General features: G+C 40.1%; 1 protein-coding gene across 1 annotated transcript in view; it reads right to left on the reverse strand.

Moving 5' to 3' along the window:
• LIN28B (lin-28 RNA binding posttranscriptional regulator B) overlaps positions 1–14332 on the reverse strand; it is an 89508-nt gene that overhangs the window by 30841 nt on the left and 44335 nt on the right. Inside the window, exon 3 of the mRNA XM_075708180.1 lies at positions 9471–9655. Within this exon, the coding sequence (XP_075564295.1) occupies positions 9471–9655 (185 nt within the window). The remainder of the gene's footprint in view (positions 1–9470; positions 9656–14332) is intronic.

Genomic DNA, 14332 nt, shown 5'->3' on the forward strand with positions numbered 1-14332 from the left:
GGAGACTGAAAAAACTCTGTGCTTCTCATATTGACATCATTTTCAGTGGTCTGCCCTCCCCAAGCCCTTCTCTTCCTTCTCCTTCCCGATCTCCCCCGCATCTGTGTTTTCATATTCCTGCTCCTTCCTAATCTTCTCCCTATCCATCGCCCTTGAAATATGTTCCTGTCACCCTGTCTGAGGGATCATAGACATCACAGGAGCATTTCTATTTGAGCTCCACTGTCTCATCTCTGAAGAGCTTCCCATAACCAGAAAAAGCAACTGCAAAGTCCCACTCAGTCCTGCTACTTCTGGATGGAGGATGCCACATTACTGTACAGGGGTGGCTTAAACCAGTACTTTTTTCCCCCAGATAAACCTACCTTTCCTGGTGGAAATATGCCCTTAAACCCATTATTTCTTCCCGTACATAGCCTATGTCTTATTACCTGCTTGACAAGTGCTCTAGCATGCTGTAGGTGCAATTGGGCGGGGTGTGCATACACAGTGGGAATAGCAGTAGCATGCCTGCACCACCACTACAGAGATGACTACCTCCGTGACACATTCCTCTTATATAATGAGCTGCTGAGCTTCTTGACAAAATAAGATACTGAAGTAAATTCACATTTTTAAATGATTCATATTTAAGTAGGTTTGAGCTTTAAGTGTCAAGGACAGAAACATGAAGCCACAGCTAATAACAGAAACAGCTGTAGCAATTTGGAATGATATTACTGCACAGACTTTATTAATTTGAAGTTAAAGGGCTCCAGAACTTTTATTCCTTCTGAAGAGCTTCAGATTCATCAATAGCAGTAAATCAAAGGTGACTTTTGGGGAATATCTGATTTAGCAGCTATGCTATAATTCAGTTTTCTCCAACTTTCAAGTTCTTGGTGTCTTTTTCAACAGGCCAAGACATATGGCAAATTTTTCCATCATCTGGAATCACCATTATAATCTTTCCTTTGTGTTGTGCATTTATTACATGCTTTGAGTATGCTCACTAGGTGATGCTGGAGTGCAACACATCAAGAAAAGCAAGGAAATGCAACTGTTTTCTTAAAATAAAAGGGATTTGGGGTTTAAGTATTTACAGTGAACTTTTTTGTAGTAAAATATAGCACAGGCTGTGTGCATTTTTTTAAAAGACAATTTGTCCTGCGAGCAGTTCTGTTCCCAGTTCATTGATAGCTATAGTGTGTCACATGAGCAAAAATCAGCACAGTCTGTACTCAGGGTCAACATCAGCTTAAAAAGAAATTTCCACAATTGAGGAAATCTTTTCAAATAATGCCCTCTTCCCAATTACTTTCAAAGCACAGGCTTAAGTATTTACTGGGTTTGGCCCTTAAAACACATGCACTTTTTTTGTTTATTCTTGTCTACTTGAAATTAGTATATTCATATAGTAGTAAGAAATTAAACAGTGAGAGAGAAATTTGAGTTGAGGAAGATGCCAGTTACATTAGGAAGATTTTTAGAAAGAGAAACAATGTTTCTTAAATTATTTACTGAAACACTTTTAACATACATTCTACTGAAGTTATACATAATCTGTTAAATTGTGCAAAGTTCTCAACTCTTTCTTGCTTCTTGCTTCAGATATGGGTAATCATTACTACAGGTAAGACGCCAGTGTATCATTAGATGTATCAGCACACCATAGCAAAGGCCTAAATATATGTTGGTACTTTACTGTAAATGAGAGAGAGCTCATCCCTTGATGAAAGGGGGTGAAATACTCAGAAAACATGAGGCCTGAGAAGACATCCGATTAAAGAAAAATATTCTGCATTCTGAAAACAGTGTATGTACTTAAGAAACCCATCTGCTGTGCAGGGACAGCTTTACTCTACACGAGGCTGCATAAAAACGACACCTTCCCACTCACTTCATCTGTTCCTTGTACATTTTCAGAATTGTATATACTTACTTTAGCATCAAATTTGGATTTCTTATTATAAACACTATGAAAAATTTGGGGCCTATCCCTTCTTAACTGTATACTCATACAAAAGATACCAAAGACAACTTTATTCAGACTTTACTCTGTTCTTAATATAAGCTTGCACTGAAGAAAATTAGGCCTAGATATCACTTAGTGGTATCACTGCCACCAGGTTCCCAGCTCTTGGCTTTAGTGCAGCAATTTGCATTCACTTGAAGTACGCAAAAGCCCTATCAGAAGGTACATCTGATGGAAAGGAAGCACGTATTTTCATGTGTCTTGTTGATTTCTGCACCTAACTGCAAAGCCCAACTCCCACCCACAGCCAAGCGAGCAGGCTGAAACACTGCATCATCATGCAGGTTCACCAGCAACGTGGTATCTGAAATAAGGCCTTGCTTTCGAGTTGCCTTGTGGTGAATTTGGTAGTTAAAAGCATGTGAAACAAGTGAATGGCTCTTCAAATGAACGAGGAAATGCCTGTATCACCACCCAGCATATTACAGTGTGCCCAAGATAACTCCTTAGCTGATCTTGGTCTCAGAAGCAGTGCATGGTAAGGGACCAAATTAAGCTTTGTAGCCTGCATCTAACTATGGGCACTTGGCTTTGCAAATTAAACAATGTTCTCTACATTTTAAATTTGGAACGGGATTTCCTACGTGTCTTCTGAAAGACAAAACCTTTCATTCTAATAGTACACATATTGTTATGCAGAACTGTAACCATTCCTACACCTAGCTCCAACATTCGAGTACTGATCTTTTGGCTCTGCATCCTGGCTCCTGACTGAGCTATGGAAGTAGGCAGGAAGGGAAAGCCATTATCATTTGAGGAAGGCAACTCCCAGTGCTGTGTGCTGGATCTGGGGGCAGAAGCTAGGCTACCCATGGCTTGCTGTCTTCTGAGGGGCAAGGCTTTTCCTGCTTGTGCTCTCGCTCTGGGGCACTTACTCTACCATAGCTCTACACCTGGCATTTCCAGAAGACTGAAGTTTAGCTACAGTCTAGGTTGGAGATGAAATCATACCAAATAGTGTATGGTCCATAGATATCGGGCACTATACACAACAGTCACTGGCAGTTGTTTTGTCTTTCCTCCCTTAAGTCACCCTCCTTTCATCTTTTGGTAAAGAAAATACCCGGTCTTGGAGATCTGATTCTGTTCTCATCAGGCTGGACGGACCAAGTCCTGGAAGCATGCCATATGTTTGGTATGCAGGAAGGTAGTGGCTGCTGAGCTCCCTTAAACACAGATGGATGATGTAGAGATTTTAACAAGGGCTGCCTAATGAATATATGCAGTAACACTTTTCAGAGGCTTCTAACTTAGATTTGGATGGGTCTGCACAAAGACAAGGGAAGATTAACCTCCTGCCCTAGAGATCCATCTCCAAGCCAGCTTTCACGCCTCCAATCCACAGCACCAATTAGCAGCTATTTTTAAAAGTTACCTCTTTTTTAACCCCTCTGGTTAAAGCCCTCTGGTTTTATCCCACTCTTAGAAAAACCTGAACTGTTGCTAAACCTTCCAAAAAGTTGTTAGCCTGAAAAAAAGAGCAAGTATGGGAAACTTTGTCCCTAATGATTGCAGTCCAGCAAAAATATAACCTTCTTAATACTGGAGTACCACAAAGCTCTCAGGGTTTTTGTTTTTTGCAGGTTTTTTTGTTTGTTTGTGGTTTTGTTTTGTTTTTTTAAATCTAGCAGAGTTCTGCCACTGATGTTATGAGCAGTTCATACTAGTTTAGTGGTGTATTATGGCACAGTCAGCAAATACGAATAATAAGATCATGTAAGAAAGCACATCTCAGACTGGTGTTTATCCCCCTTTCTAGCCCTATTGTCTAAGTGTGCAAATTATTAACTATATAAAACTCGGCACAAATAACCTCAAATTTTGTTTGAGGATCGAAGAGGAAGTTGCATCCAGCAACTTCGGTACTTAACACATCATCTAATTGTCTTTTGCGGATTAGGTGTTGATACTGAAGAAATGCCTAAACCACTAACTACCAGAGATGGAAAGCTATACCTCCCTATTTCTTACAATCTCTCCTTAAATACATGCTCCTGTTGGAAAGACGACAGTAGGCCAAAGGGACCTCATTTCATATGGCAGTTTTCAGGTAAGAGAACAAAAACGACAGTGGTCTTTGCAGTCTGTAAGCCTAAGAAGGATCTCAAACATCACTGGAAAGAGGAACTAAACACCCAACAGAATCACTGTAAAGCAGGGAAAAAGCAAACAGCCAAGAAAATGACCTACGCTTGAAAAATGGGAAAAGCAAGAATGAAAACTGGAAAGAAGGAATTCTTATGACGTAAAACCAGATGAAAGAGAGTCACGGAGGAGGTGTTCACGTTTTAATTTCTGAAACGCCACCCTTGAGTAAGGTCCTTTTGCAAGGCTATATTTTTAAGAAATCTGTAAAAGCCATGCAACTTCTCCATTACTTCTGTGCCAGCTTCCTCTTTAGAAAATGGCAGAACTGTGAACATGATCTACCTTGGAGAGAAGCAGGAAAATTCAACCCTTTGACAGTGACGTGCTGACACCATTTTGTGCCAAGGGCTACAACTCCCTGAACTTTTCATCCACTTCTCTGGACAGCTAGGCGCTCTTGCTTTGTCTGCCCCCCATTTTGCCCCAGTGCTCTTCAGGACCTGCCGAAAGCAGGTCCCCAGGGCTGGCCGAGGGCAGGAGCAGACATGCCCCCTGCATCGTAGCTCTGTGCGGTGACCGCCAGCCTGGCCTCGCCTCCCAGCTCTCGGGCAAAGGGACTCTGACAGGCTTTCCCCATCCACCTCAGTCCCATCTGTCTGTTAAGCACAGTTTTTATGAGCTTCTCTCATTTCAGTACTAGTTCAGGGCTCTCCTTCCCAGCCTGTACCACTCCCATTATTCACGTCTCCTTCACAAAAATCTGCTTGGCTCGAGCCATAGGAGGCTCTTCTATGAAAATTAAGCTATACACTTGAGCGTGATTCAGCCAGTAGAGACGGAATTGACCTAATCTCAAGTTTGAAGTGACTTTGAATCATGTAACTTTGCTGTCCTAAACTAGCTCTCCACAATGTCTTCAGATATTAAATCCATTTTCTGTCTGACTCAGACACAAACTAATTTTAAGTGACAATTCATCAGGGAAGTATTACATTATTTAATTACAGCCCTCCTTCCCTAAGTGGTGGTGGTGGTTTAGAAATATGTTTTTCTTCATTTGAAAATTACGCTTTTGGTCATCTCCAAGAGTTACTGGCAAACACCATTTATTACATCGTAACACAAAACCACTTATTTTCTAGTTGTCTCTCCTTCATAGATGTCTATGTTGGAAAAAGGTTTTTGAAGTGTTACAGTCATGCTGCAGTGCTCATTACTATTTAGCCAACTGAGCTAGAAATACACAGTTATTTCACTAGCCATATTCCCCACAACATAATTCAGCATCACTGTTTATCCAGTGGCAATGATTTGTTAAGCTCCCTCATTTCCAGCAGCTCCCAACTCCCTCCCTCACAGCTGACTTGGAGGGCTGTGCTACAAACTACATCAGTGAAATGTTTCATGTCAAACCCAGAATCTCACAGCATACTGCTTACTTATTACATGTTTAAATCCAAACCACTTCCTGATACAGGTCACCCGTGCTAGAAAGCTTCCCTGCCACAAGCGTGATGTTAGCTGAGGGTAGCATAGGACTGAAATGTCATAAATTAGAACTGGGAGATGGAGCTATAACCTTAACTATTTCTTCCTTGTCCTTTCCTTCTTGCTTTATTTTATTGTTTCCATTTTGGTGTAAATACTTCAAAACCAAAAAAGAAAAAAAGTTGTCGTCATCCTCCCCATCCCCCCGAAATGTTCCACTTGAAGCAAGTGCCAAGCCAAGCAAATACAGCACTACAGACATTCTGCTGAAAAAGTATCCAACTTCAAGCTCCTACTAGGAATATTTGCAGATACTGGATAATACCTCTAGGTCCCAAAGATAATTCCAGCTTCTAGTCCTGTGAGCATCATACATCATCTTTGTTAATATTGTGCCAAAGGTCTGTGGGTCAAATTTATTTAAACATATACTGCGCTAAAGAATATTTTCCCAGCTATATAAATTTATAAAAATAATCTTAAATAAAAAATTACAACTGATAAAATGGTCCTTTACCCGGTTTCATTTTAGGGCACATACAAACACTGGGAGTGTTAGGTTTTGTGGGTTTTTTTTTTCCCCTTCCTCCCTTTTCCTTTCTCCCAACGTTATTCTGAGATGGTGGGCTAAGTTCTGACTTCATTTATTCTACTCTAAATCAAGATTTCACAGACTAGTCTAGAAGTTACTGAGCAGCTGATTAAGGTGTGAATTCAGAGTACTTTATCTTTTCTGCATCAGCTCCCCATGGTCATTCCTAGAGAGCAGCACTGAGTGCTTCTGTGTCAGCTCACTGTCAAAGTTGAGCAAAACACACTGCATTTGGCATGTGTTAAGAACTCATACAAAGGGAGCCTCAACCTGCTACAGTATAAAGCGTTGCAAATTCATTCTCTGGCTTACTCAGGTAGAGACCAGCCCCAAGAGGTGCCACTGTGCATCTCTGCCATAACAGACCACTTCTAAACCCAGCAACTTGTCAGATGCAAATCCCAACTGAGTCTCATTTAGAAACCTCCCCTCTAGCACAGATTACTCTAGACACCAAAAAAAATAAGACACATGGATATTACAATAGTTTAAAAAGGTCTTGGAAATTAAAGCCTGCAGGCTGCTTATAGCTGCAGTTTCATTTCACATGGACCACAAAAGACTTTCCCTTCCTTGTACTGGCATGTGCTAGCATGCTGGCTGGGAAAGATGCAGAAGTGGCCAGTATCTCCGACAGCAATTACAAAGACTTCCCACCCATGTTATAAAATTAACATGGCCCACAGTAATGCTGAAGGGGAAATATTATCATAGCAAGGTCCCCACAGCAACAACACTCTTCAAATTACAGAGAGTCTGAATCTATTGTGGAAGCACCACAAAATCTACCAAAAAAGCACCAATATTTGGTAACTTCAGTTACTTTATTTTTTCCCTCTCTGCACATATTGCTGCTTTTCCCTTTCTTTTTCCCACCTTTGCTATCTCTAACTTTTTCTGTCAGTCTTGCCTTCTGCCTTAAGTCCTGCCTACACTGTTAATAGAGTCATGGGATCCATTCAAATGTGATCAATTTAAAGAGATGCAGTGAGGCTGGGCCCTCACACTTTTACACTGGTAACGTAGAAATGAGATAAACACAAGAACATGGAATTAGCTTTCATAAGTGGAGGCAGTTCTCACAGTACAACAGCAATCTTCAAGAAATTTTCCACTACACATGTTGGAGATGCACTTTTTTAATTGGCTAGGTATTCAACCAAACCAATTCTCTTTCAAGCAAAGACACTGCTCCTCACTGAGTGATAATGTTAATGCTACTTGAGACGTTTCAAATTTCAGACTTTTCTGGTGTCTTATGATTTAAGCATAAGAATTTTGAGACAGATGTGGGTAGATGTTTTTGCCCACACTTTCATATTCAAATTGATTCAATTTAATTTTGAATTTTTGTTTCTTTAAAGGCAAGTGAACATGAAAGAGTACATTGTCTCATGGATCACCCCTCTGCACTGTTTTTTAGGGTCTATCTGTTATTTTTTTTCTATGCTTTAGCTATGAAAAAACAGCACTGAAAGTAGGGTTCATCTCACCTAACTTTAGAGACTTGCAAGGGAAGCAGCTACAGCGCTGGAGCTAGACTCCCTTTCAGTCCCTGAAGAGAAACAGCCACAAGGCAAGATTCATCCCCAATATTTTAGATGCTTCCCTAGGGTGAGATGAATTGCACTCTGAAAGTACTGCTTCCTCTGCATTGACTATACTGTGCACTATAGATACCTACATTTGTTCAGATCCCTGTCTCTTTCAATAGTAGTAGTTTTTCCTGGTCTACTTACAACCTGTCCATTTAAATTTCAAGGTTTTTGAAGCAAAGACTGTCTTCCTTCATACACATGTGCAACAAACAGGACAACAGTATCATGACTGCGTGACTAGTCTTTACTTGCTTCCATAGTATGAAACATCAATAACAATAGTAATGCTAATACCCTAAACAGATTAGTAATTACAGTCCATGGAAAACCAATGGTTTGAATAAGAACTATATTGGAAGCCTAGCTCAAAAAAAAAACCAAACCAAAAAAAAATCCACCCAATTTTTCACAGCCATTGCATGCAACACGACTCTGAAAGGCCAGATATGGTGAGCAATCAAAAAGAAAGCTTTGTCCGGCTTACAAAGTCTCTCCTTGTTGTGGTTATGGACTCTGATCTGTTACAGCAGCAATAAATTTTGTTCATGGCCTTCAGCTTTTACAAAGAAGGTGAAAGAGGGACAACTATCATGTTGTCTCCAGTCCTTAATTAAAAAAAAAAAAAGGAAAAAATAAAAAAGAGGGGGGGGGGAAAAAAAAGAAGCCTTTTAACAGAGGTGGGGACAAGTGGAGTTCATCTGTAGCCAGCAAAGGCTTCTGATCCCCTGTTTCTCGAGGCTGGGCTACACTGCCTTTCCAGGTGACCCCCTCTTTCCCAAGCTACTCTTTGCTTCAGAATTTGCAATGGAAGAGAGCCACCTCTGAGTCGTGCCATACATCAAATACTGCAGGCAAAACCTGGCTGTTTGGATGTTCTTACTAGGATCCTTCACAAACTATATATTCCCCTTGACCTCAGTCATTACAGCTACTGGGCTGGGCAATACCATGAGGAAAAAAGGGACATTCACCTAAATACAAGAGCTTTTGGGCAGGAAGGCTGTCCTTGGGGAGCTAGGTGCCGGTGGCTTCATAGTGAAGAGGATTACAGAACTTCTTCAAGCCATCAAAGGCAGAAAGTAAAGTAAAACAGTGCAAGTCAGACTGCTGCACTTGTGTATAAAGAAGTGCAGCTCTCGAGACTAACCTGGAATTTGTAAGATATTGTTACAACAGTTCTTCAAACCACCAGGCATTAAAACTTTTGGAAACACCTGATACTCTGTTCACTAAGTAAAAATATAATTAATCAAATTATGTACATCTCAACCCTGACTGCACCACCTACACTTTCTTCTGTATAAAACTACTGATGCACAGTTTAAAACCCCACTGCACACAATAGTCTCTTTAGCATGCACAATTCTCACCAAAACATGGCATTATTTCACCTGTATTCAGACTGACCTCTCTTCTCAGTCTAATAGCAGTATTTTCAGAATAATATTACATTCCTTTGCATGCTCCCTCTAATTCAGTAAAACCTTCTCAAGTAACACCGATCAAGTGGGTGATCTGTGTAGTTGTATAGATACAGCTTAGTAAGTTTAATCAAACTACTAGGCTACATGTAAAAGCCAAATTTACATAGCAGGGTTTCCTTTCACAAATGAGTAAATGCTGAAAACATAATTTCAAGAAAAACTTGCAAAGAAAAAAAAGGGGGAAATAGCAAAGTTAAGGTAATTACCTATCTCCCTTTGGTTTTCTTTTTTGTACTGTCTTCCCTTTGGGTCGTCTTTCACTTCCTAAACAGGGGCTCCCACCAGGGCCTGTTACCCGTATTGATTCAAGGCCTTTGGAAGATTTCTTAAAAGTAAATTCCACTGGTTCTCCTTCTTTTAGGCTTCTAAATCCTTCCATGTAAAGCTTGCTCTGTAAATAGGAAAAATACTCTTGGTTACCATTGCCTTAAAAACAGTATTTACATTCAAAATCAGCAGGATAAATTATCCTATCTACTATCCTAGAATACATACAGGTTGAGTAACAGTTTCCTCTGTATGAGCTATAGCAGACAATACCACAAATTACAGTCCTGGATACACCAAAAACACTGTTCAACACTGAACAAGTGACAAGAACCTATTTTCAGTATCAACAAAACTGAAATAACATTTTCCTTTTCTGTGATGAATGCTATGGATGTAAGAAGCAGATAAAATGCCATATTCTTAAAACCCCTGTCTAACAGGTATTGGAAACTGAGAAGGCTTTTTTTAACAAAATGGAAAGAGAGCAAATGTTCACTTTTGAGCTAATTAATTTATGATCAAAATTATCATAATTTGTATTCCTTGTATCTGGGACATGGCTCTGCTGCTCTGAAAATGAATCAAAGATACAATGAGCATGAGAGGCAGGAGGAAGGCACTCTGAACATAAAGTCCACTGAAATGGGCAATTCAAATATCCCTAGTGAGCTGCTAAATTTCTGTTCACTACCCCAGAAATCTTATCTAGTTAGCATGATTTAGGTATGGATTTGTATTTTTATTCACAGAAAAGGAAATTATTATCATCAGGGCAAGAGAAATAAATACTGATAAATCTTCTGATATTACACTGAAGCAGCAAAGTCTTGGACAAGCTGAAGTCAACAGGAGCTTACCACTGATTTTGATCCAATGAAAATTTTCATCACAATTCCTAATAAATTATGTACATAGTAAGTCTACATCCGAGGACAAATCTGATTAATCAAACTCTTAAGTAAAATAATCATGAAGTTAAGTGAGACAATTTTTTTGGGGGAAAAAGATACAATGATAGACATGGGTTGCATTAAACATTTATTTTAGAAGTTACACATCACATGAATGAGATCAGTTGGATTCACAGAGAATATTACAAAATTGTCAATTTCCAAACACTTGCAGTTTTTGCAGGAGAGCTATGAAACATGTTTTCTTCCTTTGCTCAAGAACTCTTCATAGCAAAGAGAAAAATGTATCCTGACTGATTCTTACTCTGTTCTCCAGCATTCACTGGGCTGAACCATGGAGTCAAGAAGGGAATCTTTGCTGCGGGTGGCATCCCACTGTTCTGGTTTCAGCTGGGATAGAGTTAATTTTCTTCCTAGCAGCTGGCATAGTGCTGTGGTTTGGATTTAGTAGGAGAAGAATGTTGATAACACGCTGACGTTTTGGTTGTTGCCAAGTTCTGCTTATGCTAGTCAAGGACTTTTCAGCTTCCCATGCTCTGCCAGGTGCACAAGAAACTGGGAGGGGGCACAGCCAGAATAGTTGATCCAAACTGACCAAAGGGCTATTCCACACCATGTGACATCATGCTCAGTATACAAGCTGCGGGGAGTTGGCCAGGGGGCAGCGATTGCTCCTTGGGAACTGTCTGGATATTGGTTGGGTGGTGAGCAATTGCACTGTGCATCACTTGCTTTGTATATTATTATTACTATTATTATTATGTTGTTATTATTATCATTACCATTTTACTTTATTTCAATTATTAAACTGTTCTTATCTCACCCCAGGAATTTTTTTCACTCCTACTCCTCTGATTCTCTCCCCCATCCCACCGGGGCAGAGGGATCGAGCGAGCGGCTGCATGGTGCTTAGTTGCTGGCTGGGTTTAAACACCACCCACTCAGTCACGTCAAAAAGAGCTGAATGACACTGGACTCTAAGTCGTATCTACTACCCCACAAGTGCAACTAGTGAACATGTTCAAATCTGATGGTAATCCCTGACATGGGCTCCCTGTATTCGTGTTATGGGTATGGGAGGTCTGCAGTACCAAGACACTATTTTAGCAGAGCACAAGAACTGACACCTACAGAGTTCATACACAAAGAGGGAGCTGGTCTCTTCACAAGGATGCACAGGGAACAGGACAGGAGGCAACAGGCCTGAGCTGCTTCAGGAGAAACTCCACCCAGACATGAGGAGAAGTTGCTCACTATGAGAAGAATTAAACAGAGAAGCCCAGAGAAGTAGTATAGATTCCTTTGCTGGAAATAGCTAAGACTCAGCTTAACAGGGCACTGAATAACCTAATCCAAGGCCCTGCTTTCAGCAAATGGTTGAACCAGACTATCTCAAGAGGTCCTTTCCAACCCAGACTTTTCTGCAATTCAGATATCTTAATCCAGAGCTGAACCACACCCGGTGAGACTGGAAAACAGGATTCCAGTTCCTGGTTCTGCAGTAGAACTACCTCGGGGAACCTGTGTCATTTAACTTCTCCCTGTTTGTCTAAAGAGGGACATAACTGCAAAGCCCATTCTCCCACAGCACTAATAAACCAAGTTAAAAATTACAAAATAATTGGGAATATTTATTTTAATGAAACCACATGAAAGCACATGCACCTTTGCTTCCAAAAACCCCAAGCACAGGACCAGCTGAGTTCTCGCAATCTACCCAGCAGCAACCATTCATAATGCAACAAGACACTACCGATGCCAGTCTGACAGAGGGACTCGGTTGCTTATAATTTTTCCAGCAGCCAAAAGCAAGCAAGAACGCAGCTCCACTGGTTAGGACAAAGGCCGTTTTTGCTTATCCAGCTGTGCAGCTCTACTGCATGTGGCTCTTCTACTAAATGTTGTAACACTGTGAAGCATAAGACAAATAGTTGACTTTCTAGGTGAGAGGTTGAACACTATTTAAAAGGGGGGGTGGCCATGAAAGAAGAAATAGATAATACCTGTTCCCTGAATCATAAGCTTGGCTGTTTTTTGAAATGAAAATATAAGGTATGAAAAAGGAAATATGCAAATTTTCTCACTAATACAACTGGAAGACAGTAATTCTACATAGACCAATGAAACAAACCACCCAGGAAGGCAGTATTATTTCAAGCAAGCCCTCCACTTCGAAATGTCTGTATAGCAATAAGGAAATCTTTGCACAATGAAGAAACATAGAAGTTCAGCATATGCCCAAAGAAGACACCACCACTCATCAACCAACAGATTCTGCCTGTGGTGTGAATCTATCCCTAGGTCCGTCCACACCTCTTCAGTCTTCAGCAGGCACCAGGGAAAATCTTGTTAAAAGGAAAGAACTGCACAACATGTATTTTGTCCCAAACTAAAACACACAGTTAAACGTTCCAAAACTATACAAACAACCCAACATAGATGGGTGCTAATCGCAAGGGGAACCTCAAGCTACTTCTCAGTACTACCAAACATGGCATGGATGCTCTTGTCTTTTTGTTTAATTACAACTTAATGAAAATACAGTTAAATCTCAACAAGATTTGTGTGTTCTTCCTTTCTGAGTTTCACTCAAATGCCAAAAGGTTGACATCTGATATGCACGTAACATTACGTCTTCTACTTTACTTCAAAAGAAATAAGTACTTATTTAAGACGCAACCTAAACCAGGGCATTATTAGTAGTCTAAGATGTTTTTTATTTTTCTCATTTCACTTTTAGCAACAGAACTTTCATTTCCAAACAAAGCACTATATTTACAAGAGGGATTTTTAAAATATATTTAAAAGCCAAAGTAATGGAACAGTTATGCTTTCAGAAACCACATCTTACACAAGTATATGTTTTTTGGCATGTTTGTTTTTTCAAGCACTTTTAACAACAGAAAATGTTGAAAAAAAACACTCCAAATGACTTGCACAGTACTCTCCTTGAATACACCTCAACAGCTTTCCAATGTTATAGATGGATTTGGTGCTGTCTGACTTACTGTGTAACGTATACTACCATGCTGTCAGCCAGCTCATGGTGAGATTCTCTGAGGGTGCAGTAACAATTCAAAGCCATAGTGAAAAAATGGCATTTGGAAACCAGCAAAACAAATCTAAAACCTGAATCCCTCTTAACTTGTCTGAAGAGTTGGACAAAAATCTCTGTAAAGTTGATAATTTAATGTTGAGAGTCCTAGCTCAGTATTTTCCTCACATGACTTAAACAAAACCCACACAATTAAAAGCAGCCAGAGTTTCAAGTCAGTGAACCATTTCTAGAGCCCTGAATGGGGTGTATGGGCACACCGCCAGTGAACAAAGGGAAAAACTTAAAAGCAACATGCTTTTCCTCCTTTCTCTCTCTTTCAGCTGTCAGAAGCTTTGCTGTTATTTTTACCAGCAGTCAATACAGTGATTTCAGACTAGAGCTTTTTTTTTCTTTTTCTTTTTTAACTTGACAGTGCCATTTCTTTTTTTTTTTTTTAACAGGTATCCTATTATTTCTTGGTATTTTAGCCTATACTGTAAAGTCTCACACACCTCTGTCACAAGCAATGGCTTGGTCCAAAATGCTGACAATTTCGTAAGAGTCTTAGCAACAACAAAAAATAAGAATGGAAAAATCCATGATCACAAGTTCTTGGAAAGCATTTCCTACTATGAAACAAAAATCAGAACATAACAGATATAAAATGTATTAGCAAGACGGTCCCAAAGAAAAGTAGCATTTCCTGGGCAGTGTCAGGGAGTGCTTACAACTCTCACTGGGCTCTACAAAAGAAAGGAAGTTTGGAATTAAGGCTCATTACATGGGCCCACTCGCCTCTGATACGTGTGCATTACTCTTATTAATGTGTGGGGAGGGAAGGAAGAACAGG

This window comes from Pelecanus crispus, chromosome 3 (assembly GCF_030463565.1).
Source record: "Pelecanus crispus isolate bPelCri1 chromosome 3, bPelCri1.pri, whole genome shotgun sequence".
Taxonomy (NCBI): domain Eukaryota; kingdom Metazoa; phylum Chordata; class Aves; order Pelecaniformes; family Pelecanidae; genus Pelecanus; species Pelecanus crispus.